Source organism: Bos javanicus, chromosome 6, assembly GCF_032452875.1.
Source record: "Bos javanicus breed banteng chromosome 6, ARS-OSU_banteng_1.0, whole genome shotgun sequence".
Classification (NCBI taxonomy): domain Eukaryota; kingdom Metazoa; phylum Chordata; class Mammalia; order Artiodactyla; family Bovidae; genus Bos; species Bos javanicus.
Genome location: NC_083873.1, coordinates 44,765,401 through 44,778,617, shown reverse-complemented (window position 1 = coordinate 44,778,617; position 13,217 = coordinate 44,765,401). Strand labels below are relative to the sequence as shown.

Genomic DNA, 13,217 nt, shown 5'->3' with positions numbered 1-13,217 from the left:
AAATATGGTTTGACCCAAGAGAGGTGATTTGTGGAATTGCTAATAATTTAATTGGTACCAATACAGAATATTAAAAAGAATCTGAAGTTCATAATTAAGAGCCCTAGTTTGAACTGACAGTTGTTAGCATTGTGACTTTGAAAAAGACGATTAATCTCAGCTATCTTGTCTATAAAATGGGGAAAGCAGTTTTTGTTAAAATTGCCATATAATGTTGCCTATCAAACGAGAGTCTCTGGGAAAATGTTTTGTAAGCTTTAAGTGCTGTAAAAAAATAATGCCTTCAGTTTTGAGAATGTTTCCAAAGCCAAATATTAACATCATACCTTGCATTTCAAGCTCCCAGTAATCTCATTGAGGTAGGCAGCTGCTGCTGCTACTGCTGCGAAGTCGCTTCAGTCGTGTCCGACTCTGTGTGACCCCACAGATGGCAGCTCACCAGACTCCTCCATCCTTGGGATTCTCCAGGCAAGAACACTGGAGTGGGTTGCCATTTCCTTCTCCAATGCATGACAGTGAAAAGTGAAAGTGAAGTCGCTCAGTAGTGTCCGACTCCCAGCGACCCCATGGACTGCAGCCCACCAGGCTCCTTCGTCCATGGGATTTTCCAGGCAAGAGTACTGGAGTGGGGTGCCAGAGGTAGGCAGAGCAGGTATTAATTAATCCGAGTTGCACCTCAACCCCAAAGAACTGGTTAATTCTATTACATAATGGCTTTACCCCCCAGCTACATTCTTGCCTCTCTTGCTGTCTTTCACTAAATATTTGTTGAATGAATGAATAAATGTATGGAGTAACTTATTGTAGAAAAGTCATTTCCAAACTTTAGAATGGCAGTCCACAGAATATGTTGAAAATATGCATAGAAAGTGTGTTTGTTCCTACACACATATTAACAGACAAAAGTTTCATGAAATAATACTTACTTTACTGCATGGGATCACGCTATTTTCTGTTCTATTCTGGTTTTGTTTTTGTTTTAAAGAAAACGAGGGTAGCAGCTGAATTGAGTTCATTACACAAACTGATGTATTGTGACCCACAGTTTGGAAGACACTGTTATGGAAGATGCTGGCAGCTGGGAACCTTGTTCTTTGCAATTGGGCAAGTCACTTGGGTTATCTGGGAGGTTTATCCCTGCTCCAGTGTTCATGCTAATTTTCAAGAATAAAGGCATTATGAGGTGATGGGAATAGGCATGTAAGCATTGTGACAGCTTGAACATTTACTGCATGTAATGTATTTTCAGTTTTTCCTTGCCTATATAAGGAAATAAAAAAATCTAATAATGTCCTAGGTTTGGATAATTAACTGTTTGAGAAAGATTTGATTTTCATCACAAATGTGTCTTTGAGACTATATAGAGATTTGCAAGGGTGACTTTGAAATAAAAGGCAGTTTCTGTATCTGATATCCTTGGCCCCCAGATATGTTTCTGAGGCAGGATTTTTGGCATCTGAAAGGAAATGCAGTAAGTGAAGTGTATATTGTGTATCAGCCCCAGTAGACTTCTGGGCGGCAGCAAATAATCAAACACATTGATTTGTCTTCAGCAAATGTATGAATATTCACAATCTGTGGCATAAGACAGTAAAAACCCTCACATCAGCTGAGGTCACTAACAAGATGTGAACACGTTTTCAGTTTTCAAAACTTTGGGCGTTTCAGAAAAACCCATAAGGGATTGTGGAAATTACGTCTTGTTATCCAGGTATCATGTTTTTCCTTCTCAAAATCCCCAGGACCATTTATCCATTTAGGAGACCAAATGCTTGGCTTGGTGCCTAACACATTGAAAGACACCCAGAAAATATTCCCTGAATGAATGATTGAGACCAACTACAATTTATAGAAAATTGTTGCAACCAAGCCTTTTGAGAAAACAGCCTCTAGTCTTATCCCATTTCCTTTAAGTGGATGGAAACCTTGTTGCCTCTACTTGGCTCCCTCACAAGGAGCAGAGGAGAGGGATGCTCATGAATTCTTTATTTTTTCCTTCTTCCTTCAGGCCTTGTATCTAGTTTTAGAAGGGGGTGGGTGAAGAGATTCTAAACATAAAAGGAGCCAAATTTAAAATTCCCCTTTCTTAGCTTCCCTATGCTGAAAATACCAACTAGATGTAGTAACCAACTCCATGAGTATTCTGATTGTTTTTTCACGGAATGCTTGGTTTGTCAGAAATTGGGGTTTCACAAGCTTGGCTATACAAAGACTTGGGTTCAGATTCTAGCTCTACTAAACCCTTAGCATATAACATAAACTCTTTCAGTCTCACTTTCTCATTTAGGAAATGTACATTGAAATAACACAGTAACTCCACTGCAGTGCTGTGGGGATTAAAGGAGATCATCCGTGGAAAGCATTTGACATAAAACTTTGGTTTTGTTGTTGCTAACAGCAATAATAATAGTGATAATATCAGTCCTCCTCATCATTGTGGCAACTCAGTAGAAGCACAGAGCAGGGCAGATTTGATCTCCCCAATCTGGCTACCCTCATCCTTTGCTATGGATCGTGTTAGTCAGGATGGGCTAAGATGTGCTCTGATAACAAACACCCCCAAATCTTTGTATCTTAACGGTACAAAAGTTTATTTCTGGATCACACAGATTACTCTGTGGACCCAAAAGGTTCTTCAGAGCAGTTGTCTGCTGTGGTTCCATGATCCAAGTTGTGCTGGTGATTCATACCTTGACCCTCGGGATCTTCCACCCTGGAACTGCCTCGTAGTCCTCTGGTTCCCCTTTACTGTATAAAGCAAGTTACATGGTTCTGCCTTACTCCAAAGCAATGGGGGGAGAACAGTCCGGCCAGATGCCTGGAAGTAAAGAAGAACGAGAAATACTGGTGAGAGGCACTAACGACGACCACGCAGACATTTAGCCTTTTCTCACTCTGTCGTAGATGGTTATCACAAACACAGTGGTTATTGCTTTGGCCTGAGCACCCTTTCCAACCAGGTGGCTATCCTGAAGTTACTGCTGCAGGTGATCTTTAGAAATCATTGAGCTAACTCTGCCCTAGGTGAGGTAGAGGAGGCACTTTCTAGGCACCAGAAGTGAGTCATGCCTCCTGGGTTGGAGCCCCACCCTCAAGTGTTCTCCCCAGCACCCTGCACCCCAGTGATACTGGATGGGATGTTGAAATCATGGGTTCCTCATGTTAGGAGGCACTCTGGGGAACCCTGCTCATTTTCCAAGAGTGGAAACTGAGACCCAGGCAGCATGAGTTTGTTTTGTTTCCTGTTTTCTGGAGCTTTCCCAGGGTCCCCAAATTCATGATTACCCCATCACTTAACCTACATCTGGACAGAGGCCTCCTGGCTCTGCCTGGTCGTTTTCTACTGTCCACCGCTTCCACCAGCCATACTTATCCTCCTTTAGAAGCGGAGACGCCCCACACGCAACGACTGGCTTGTCTCGCTTTCTGTTCTATTTCCGGTCCCTTGTAAGGCTGAGGCTGGACCTGTGCATTCCCTGGGTGTTCAGAGCGACCCATGGAGGAGGATCTTCAGCACCTTTTTCTTTCTTTTTTGTCATTTGTTTTTTGTTTCCAAATCGAGGGACAGAAAATGGGACCATTTAGCAGTTGCTACCACAGGGACTAAACTGTCACCATTTTAGAAGAATGAGAAATTCTGTCTCATTCCCCAGTACACCCCACCCCCACCCCCAAATACCTCCCAGAGTTTCTATTGATATTTTAATGAGACTGCATGTAGAAGCTCTTTGGCCAGATGGTAAAATATGGTCCCTGCTTGTACTTGTTCAGAACCCCTCTGTGCTATAAAAAGGGGGCTCAGACAACCCTGAATGGCTCTGAGACTGAGGCTTGCCTGGAAATTCTGGGCTGCAGCTGGCCTTTCAGTCCCTCCAGACTATGTTCATTGTTTCTAACTTCACAGTGGGAAGCTGAGGCCTCCAGAGCCTGGGTTTTCAAAGTACAGGTGGAGTAAGAATCACCTGTGCCATGTGCTAATAGCAGACTTCTGAGCCAACCACCAGAGATTGACGATTTGGGCAATATGTGAGCTGGGGGTGAGCAGTCTGAGCCCAGGCTCAGAAATCTGCATTTTCACAAGCGTCCCAGGGTAACATAGAGCAGGGCTCTTGTTGATGCCAGTGCACCAAGGTGGCAGAACTATAGAGGAGGTGTCCCATCTTCAGCCAGAGCAACAACACTGGAGCTATTTTATAAATAAGGCTTAAGCCTAAGGCTTGTTCTGCTGATAGAAACAAATGACATGGAATAACATTTTTGCAATTCACTATTCTAGACTACAGTAAGCAGAAGAAAGAACCATCCAGCAGTGGCTTTCTCAAGACCAAACTTGAAGTGGCTTCATCTTTATACAGAATGAGTTTCTTACGCTTTGATGAAATTTATAATTGTCTTGTTTTCCACACCCTAAACACAGCCAAACAGCAGCAATGCTGCTCCTCAAATCCTTGGTCCCTGGGTCTTAGGCACCTCTGTGCCTGTTTGCTACCAAGTGTCTTAGACAGAGAGGGAATGGATGTCTACTTCTGCTCTTTACAGCTTCCACGGCCCAGTTTGTGTCATGCTTTGGGAGAGAAGCGGCTTCTCTCTTGGACCCGCACAGACTGCAGTTCAAGGTTAGGGAACTTGAATTCCATTTTGCCAGTAAGTGGTGGCCCTTACCTGGTCGCCTTCAATAGACCAGATGTGACTCTAACCTTGCCTGCTTCAGCTTATAACCTCTACACATGATTGTGATCTTCTTCCCCAAAGTGGGAAGAATCGGAGTATATGTGGGCCCTTAGCTTTGGATCTGAAGGGACAAAGGCTGTCTTTGTGCCATCAGTACTAACACCACTGCCAGCCGAGGCTGCTGATCACAGGCAAAGAACTGAAGGCACAAGGGTAGATCTGTTAAACTGTGTGTAAATGGTATTTTTTCCTGTGAAATCTCAATACCTCCCTGAGGACACTGCTGTTCAGATTTTTGAGCTACTCTTCTCTGATATTTACATGTCGGGGATTTTACTCTTGAGAAATCACTGTGGCAACAGAACCATTTGCCTCCACGAAGACGATGTCAAAGTCTTAAAATCTGGGACGTTTTAAGGCAGGATTTCAACCTCATTACTGCCTGGAATAAGATTCATCCAAGGTGGAAGTGTCCTCTCTTAAAACTCAAATCATCTCAGAATGGCTTTTCTTTCCCCTTTGTTTTTGAAGCTAAGCAATTACTTTTTTTTTTTAAGGAAAAAAAATGTGCTAATGCACAAAACTCTCTTTTACCCCTTTCATTTATTTGAAATTGAACTTAACAAAGTCAGTTCCAAGCAAGCACTATATATGAGTAATGCTTTTTGTCCATAAAAGAGCATTGACTCGAATGGTATGGGAGTGCTGATCCTCTGTCTGCTTTGTGTGAGCGTCCGTAATGACAAAGTGCTCATGTCAGAGTGTATAATGAAACTATAAATTGTTTTCATGAATGCTCTGAATTTGGTCTTTTACGGGGCAAATTCAAAAGGTATTTAGTGCCACATCTCACATATGTGAATAACACCAGACGGTACAATAGACCCAGTTAAAAGGACAGAATCCCAGTCGGGCTTCTGGCCCAGGTGGTGGGTGATTGTCAGGTGAGGGTCTGTCATAGTGGGGGGAGTGGGGCGATGGAGGGACGAAGATATCCTGCAACTCTGAGGAAGAGTTCCAGCAAGATGGAACTTGACTTTGAGGGGATAATTTAGTGTGACTAAAATACTTCACTCATAAAATTGGTCTCTGGGTGGTGGGTATCTGCACTTGAATCCTAGAAAAAAGTGCGCACCTCTGCCTGATTTTAGTGAACAAAAACTCCCAAGTGAGAAAATGTCTGCTAGGTTGCATGGGCCGGTGCAATCTATTGTAGTAATGTATAGTTTGATCAAATTATTTTTATTACATTTTTTGTATTTTTTAAAATTATAGAAACCATATAGGTGTATTCTAGAACATTTGGCAAACATAAAAAAGTATAAAGATTAAAGAAAACATGCAAATAATTGTGCTACCAAGAGATAATTATTAGTAGTATACAGAATTTTTACTAAATGTGTGTTACGTTATTTTGTAAAATTTTAATAGAATTTTACACAGTCTTATCAGGATATATAAATGCCTTTTGAAACAAAATTTGGCATCCTGTTATCTATTTAACTATGGAATTGTTTAAAAGGATTGTGCTCTTTAACTTACCAATTATTTTCCCTGTCTCAGTTGGCCAAACTTCATGAACGTCCACGGTTCTGGTTCTGTCACAAGGGTACTGTGTCCGGTACTTTAGCAGCTTTTGGGCTCACGTGTCACTGAATGACAAATGTCTCTGGGTATATGATCTCTGAAGACAAAAAACAACAAAGCAAAATCAACCCTGCGGAGTGTGAGAACTCCAACGCAGGTGAAAGGAGGGCGGCTTGATGACGGTTCTGAGTCACGTGGATGTGTTTATTCTGCAGTACCTGGTGTGTAAAAGGAAGCTGGAGAGTAAGAAGGAAGCCCTGCTGATCCTTTCCAAGGAGCTGGACACATGCCAGCAGGAAAGGGACCAGTACAAACTCATGGCCAATCAGCTTCGAGAGCGTCACCAGTCCCTGAAGAAGAAGTACCGCGAACTCATCGTGCGTATTACGTTATGCTGATGTCCCTGTTCCCTTACGGAGATAGAAAGAGGGGCTTTAAACATGCGATCTCTTCTAAAGAGGGCTGAATCCAGACAGTTACCAACTGGAAAGACATGAAAGTCATCAACCCTACTTCCTCCACACCCAGTACCATTTGATACTGGTTGATAAGTATATGCTTCTGGATACTTGCTCTGGCACCCGTGAATGTACACACATATCTGAATGTGTCTGCGTGTGCCTTATTTACTTATTAATGAATTGTATGAAGGGTTTATTTTTCTGGAGGATTCATGTTATAAATCGATTCTAATACAGAACCCACTAACGAGCTGCATGCGGCTAAGTTTCATTTTGAATTAATTAGAATTAAATAAAATTGAACACTCAGACTCGTCATATTTCGTGTGCTCAATCGCTATAGTTGGCTGGGGCTACCGTATGGGATTGTGTTTATATAGAACATTTCCATGCTGGCTGCTATATTGGACAGTTAGCTGTGGGACATGTCCCTCATTGCAGAGAGTCCTATTGGACAGCTTTATATAAATGTTACTCTAAAACTTGCTCTTTTCGCTCAGCACTTTATTTTGGACATGTCTCTAGGCCATATATACAGATTTAACTCATTAAAAAATATTTGCATAGTAGTATTGCCATAATTTTTAAACCTTTCCCTCTCCTGGGCAATTAGATTTTCTCTAGTTTTCATATGGCACAATTTTTAAGGATGCAAATTAAAATGAATTGGAGGATACCAACTGCATAGTGCTATTTTGCATTCTCACTTCGTTTTTTCTCACTTATGCCATCTCTTTTTTAAGTGCTGACACTATTGCTTACGTTTAACCAGCTTTGCTGGGGTCATTGAATTGTCCTCAACAGAAATACAATAGAAAGATTCCTAAGGTTAAAGTAATGTTGACTTACATGAGGACTGCATCAGATATAGGAATACTGTTTCCTGAGCATTTATCATTTACCTGAGATATTTATGTATTCCCAGATGGCACATGAGGGAGAGAAATTAAATCCTTTTAAGACAAAAATCTGATAGGGCTATAAGTTCTCAGTTAGTTTTCTTGTATTTTGGGCATATCCTGTCCCCAAATTGTTTTGCCTATAGAGAAAATTCAAGTGTGTATGTATATGCACGTGCATATGTGTGTCCATTACTATTACCTTGAATCTAATTATTTAAAAAAGGAACGCAAACCAAATGAAATACTATTTGTTTAGTCTGCTCAAAAGTAATTTTGATAAATCTAAGTAATGAATTCATTTGGCTCACATAGGTATAGAAAATATATCAGTTCAGTTTAGTCACTCAGTCGTGTCCAACTCTGCGACCCCATGGACTGCAGTACACCAGGCTTCCCAGTCCATCATCAACTCCTGGAGCTTGCTCAAACTCATGTCCATCAAGTCAGTGATGCCATCCAATCACCTTATAGAAAACATATAAATTGGTCCTAATTGAAAGTGATTCTTTAGAGGTTTTCCCAAAATAACTCTGGTTCAGTTTACAGTTATCAGTTTTTAAAGTATATTTTAGTTTGGTTCAGAACATTGCTGGTTGCAGGGGGCAGGAGTGTGGAGGGTCTGAATTTAGTTCATAGTTCAGTACAGTTCCTTGAAGCTACATATATCTGATTTTTAAAAAAATAAAATGTAACATTGGTTTCTTTGTAGGATGGAGATCCATCACTTCCCCCTGAAAAGAGGAAACAGGTAAGACTTACTCCTGATCTTTGGTAACTCTCAGGATGTTTGTATTGATGTCTTACAACAACTGGAGGATCAGGGAATCCCAAAATGTGTAGAGAAATCTTTTAATTTCTCAGAGGTGTTTGTATTACTGGGGGAAGTGTGGTTCAGAAACACTGACTACAAAGAGGAGCTAAGGGTTGGGTGAAGGGGACACAGTGAAGTCTAACAGGATAGAAGAGGACACCCAAGTTGACCGTGTTCCCTTTCTTGTTGGGGACCCTGTTGAAAAACCACGAGTTGAGGGCACACTGCTAGCAGGCTTTAGCTCACTGTTCCATGGATGAATGCCATTCTGCCACTTGAGACTTTTAAAGACATCTTCCCAGCAAAACTCATAAGCCATTTATGTTCTCTCCTAAATGCTAACCAGCATTGTTTATTGATGAATCCATTTCCCACAGATTGTAGGTGCCCACTTTTATCAATGAACAAATCCTTATCTTGTGTATATGTGTGTGTGTGTGTGTTTCTGGACTTTCTGTTTGTTCCATTGAGCTTCCTATACCATCCTATTTGTACCACATTATTCTGTTTTTGTTTATACTTTCAATACCTGTTTGGGCTATTATCCTTAGCTTTGCTCTTTCTTTTCAGATTTCTTTTTTTTTTTTTAATATAACTGACAAATATTTTATCAAGTCCTCCTCTGATCCCCACCCCACCCAAACCCATTCCTGTTGGTATTTTGATTGGAGTTTTCTTAAATTTATAGATTGATGTAGGGACAGTTAACACTTTTATAGCATTATGTCCAGGAATATCATACATCAAATTTTTAAAATTCAGTTGCATGCAAACATATATATATTGCTTTTTTCAAAGATATCTTGTTAGCTGTTTCCTTAACTTCACAATTTCCTATACTGACACAGCCTGACTGGTAGCCTTTCATGGGCTTGAAGGTAGCCTGGATGATGGTGATATTAATGCTATGTGTTCCGTGTTATGGGAAACCCTCTGCACCAGAGCAGGGCTTCAAAACTGGTGGATGAAAATAAGGACTCAGGAATTGTTTGCTGTCCTCAGAGCTGTAGTGGCTCAGCCAACATCCTGTTTTTGTTCATTGATCATATACCTGGCGCAGCATATAAACACGTAAGCTTCATAACTGTGTAAACTGTAGACACACACACACACAACATTTACCCTTAAATAACAATTCGGTCCTGCAGTTACCCTTTCAGGCATTCAGTTCTGGTCACTCCCATATTCCTTTCCTATTTTATTTGATTATTTTGTAATGCTCCAGCTTTGAGCTAATATCAGATTCTTCTATGGAGCTAATTGATGTTTTTTTCCTAAACAAAATGATGTGTAAATTTATCATAAGTGTTTTAAAATTGGGATCCTTAGTGTGGGATCACTTATGTTTTTGTTTTTGGTGTCTATGAGCTGTCATCTTTGCTGCGATTTTAGGGTTTGTTAGTATTCATGAAGGAGTTTTACAGTGTAAGTGAATTCACGTTCCGTGACTTTATAATAAAAAATTTACATTGACTGAAGAGAATCTGATGAATTCCAGTAAGTCTGTCAAGCTGTATTCTTACAACTCTGGGGAAACAAACAGGTTCAATGTCCTAAGTTCTGGTTTTGTAGCTTTTAATATGGCATTTAGTTTCTGTCCCTTTAGGATTTAGTGTGGTGGTTTGAGCTTGGGCTCTGCACCCTTCCTGCCTGTGATGGATGACATAGAATGGACTAGGGTACCAGTGACAGACATTCTAAACTGCTCAAACAGTAAAGGAGTTGATACCCTTGCATAACCGCAAGTTGAGAGGTAGTGCGGGTCTCAGATGCTGCAGTGTCATGTACTCATTCTCTTTTCTCTACCATACTTATCAAAGAAAAATACAGTAAATCAAATCTTGGATTTCAGATGGACCATGAACACCTTTTTAGTATAAGAGTGTGGGACTTTCCTGGTGGCTCAGAGGAGATGTGGGTTCGATCCCTGGGTCAGGAAGATCCCCTGGGGAAGGAAATGGCTACCCACTCCAGTATTCTTACCTGGAGAATTCCATCAACAGAGGAGCCTGATGAGCTACAGGGCGTGGGGTTGCAAAGAGTCAGATACAACTGAGTGACTAACACTTTCAATTTCATGTATCATGCAATAATATTTACTTAACTAAAACAATATTGACTGTTAATCTGAAGTTCACATTGAGCTGGGAATCGTATATTTTATCAGACTATTCTATCACTGTGCCGATTTTAACATCAGTTTCTTCTTGAATTTAGCATCAGCTTTCTCCTGAGGCCAGTTCCTATAAGCAGGAAAGACTGAAAACCCAGCCCTGGAATATAAGTCCTTCCCTCCAGTCTCACTGGGCCAATGTAGGACATGCTCTCCTTCCTGGTCTGTTAATATTCACTGCTAAGTCGCTTCAGTCATGTCTGACTCTGTGCAACCCCGTAGATGGCAGCCCATTAGGCTCCACCATCCCTGGGATTCTCCAGGCAAGAACACTGGAGTGGGTTGCCATCTCCTTCTCCGTTAATATTCACTGGGAGGATACTATTCATTAATTGGCTTAGATTAATCACCTGGGATGGAAAGGCAGTGATACCCACTGAACTAATCATGTGCCTTGGGAAATTTCCTTTCTGGGCCTGAGACTTGGTGTTTCCATCTACAAAATGGGAATAAATATGGTGCCCACTGCATGGTGTAGCTGTGAGAAACAAATGAGATAACTAAAGTAGAGTCTTCAGCACAGTGCCTGGCACAGGGTGAGGATCAATAAATATTTATCATCCTCTCCCCCTCCTGATCATCCCTTTCTTTTCTAATCAACTATATATTTGTGTGCCTTTGTCAGGACTCTTCTGGTTACACTTGGAAACTTGAAATAGCTTGGGCCAAAGAGGAAGTTACTGGCTCATAGAACCTCAGAAGGGTTGGGTGAGCAGCCACCTTGGGAGGCAGAAATACAGCCAGGCCTCAAGACCAGCTACCACCAGCACTCAGGGGCCCCCAGGTTTTTCCTCTGCCTTCAGCATTCTCTGGGTCAGCTCTCATTTCTTTTTCTGGACCTGCTTTCTCTATAGAATAGGAAACATGACTGCTGACCACATAAGGGCTGCAGATCCCACGTCTTTGATCTCTAGGAAGAAGCTGCTCCCTGAGTCCCAGGAGATAGCTCCCCTAGGCCAGGCTCAGTCCAGGAGTCCACTTCAGGGTCAGCTGGGCATGGCCAGGCATACTGTAGATATAAGGCAGCTTCTGCTGTTGTCATGGTGACAGGATGCTGGGTAGACTGTGTCTTAACCATCTGCTCTACGTGCCTTCCTGAGCAGTCTTAGAATGACAAATCGTAATGATGGCAGCCAGTGTTTTTGAGTGCTCATCCTTGCCATATCAGACCCTATGCCCAACATTACACCTTGGAGGATCCCATTTAATTCCCACACCACCATGGGAGGTGGGGTTATTATTATTATTGCCATCAGACAAACTAGGAAATTGAAGCCAGTAGCAGTTAAGTAAATTACTGAAGGGAAATAACATAAGGAATTGGTGAAGGAGAAAGAGTATAAAGTCCTGCAGTCTACTCAGAGCTCATTCTTAGAGCCACCATGGTTCAGTAAGAGTTTATGGAACACCTTATGTGTATCCTGTGCTGATTAGACACTAGGAACACAGGAGTGAAAAAAGTCAGACCCAAATCCTTGAGCATGTGAAACCTAAACGGCTCAAGAGCATTGTCATTTGCACCTCTTGTCCTGGCATAATTTTATTTTTATGTAAGATTTTTTTGATGTGGTTGTCCTACTCTTTTTTGTGAGCAGCCTGCCAGGCTCCTCTGTCCATGGGATTACCCAGGCAAGAATACTGGAATGGGACCATTTTGAAAGTCTTCATTGAATTTGTTACAATATTGCTTCTGTTACACACACACACACACACACACACACACAGACACACACACACACACACACATATATAGAGATAGACCAGGAGGCATGTGGGATCTTAGCTACCCAACCAGGGATGGAACCCACACCCCTTGCTTTGGAAGGCAAATTCTTAACCACTGGACTGCCAGGGAAGTCCCTGTTCTGACATAATTTGTATTAGTGCTCCCTTCTCTCTCCAGAGTGTCTTGATTTGGATGATAAATAATATAGTTACCTTAAGTTACCTAAGCATCACAGTAGAGATGCTGAGAGCAGACAATAAACAAAATAATTAAAATATATAGGATGTTAAATGGTTTAGTCGGTGCAATGGAGAGAAAAATATAGCCCAAAGCCAGGGAGGGAATTCTGGCTTAGTAATGGAAAAAATGTCTTGATAAACAATGGGGGGAAATAGTTCTAGTATTTGTGGGAAAATTCTTACCTGTTTAAAATATAGGTTTTCAAATTTTGTTTACCTTTAGTTGATTTATAAAAGTATGCTGTTGGTTTTTGGATGGGCAAGGGTGTTCAGATGCCCTCTTCATTAGCTCAGTGTGGGGAAGAAAATGCACTGTTGAATTTGCAGGTGCTGGTTACAGTGAAACTTTCCATTTAGCCAGAAGCAGACAGCTTTGGCATCTGTGTGCTGGTACTGGATGAGAGAGGCACAATTACCTTCTTCGCTTTTTCCTCAGCAGGAACAAGGGGTGGAAGTGTGCGCCCTGACCTAGTGTCTCCTGTCTTATATCGCGTGTTTATCCCAAAGGCAAAACAGTAGGTGAAGTATTTACCCCTCCAGCTGCAAAGCAAATGTACCTGTGTTAGCAGAAGGCATTGGGATGAGAACCAGCTGCCGGGGTAACAGATGGGACATGGAAGGGGGTCAAGAGATCCCCACAGTGGAAC

At 41.6% G+C, this 13,217-nt stretch overlaps 1 protein-coding gene across 3 annotated transcripts in view; it reads left to right on the top strand.

The window, feature by feature from the left end:
* Positions 1 to 13,217, top strand: part of CCDC149 (coiled-coil domain containing 149) — a 119,749-nt gene that overhangs the window by 41,378 nt on the left and 65,154 nt on the right. For all 3 annotated transcript variants that reach the window (XM_061419808.1, XM_061419809.1, XM_061419810.1), the window contains exons 2-3: positions 6,474 to 6,635; positions 8,331 to 8,369. In XM_061419808.1, coding sequence (XP_061275792.1) covers positions 6,474 to 6,635; positions 8,331 to 8,369 — 201 coding nt within the window. The remainder of the gene's footprint in view (positions 1 to 6,473; positions 6,636 to 8,330; positions 8,370 to 13,217) is intronic.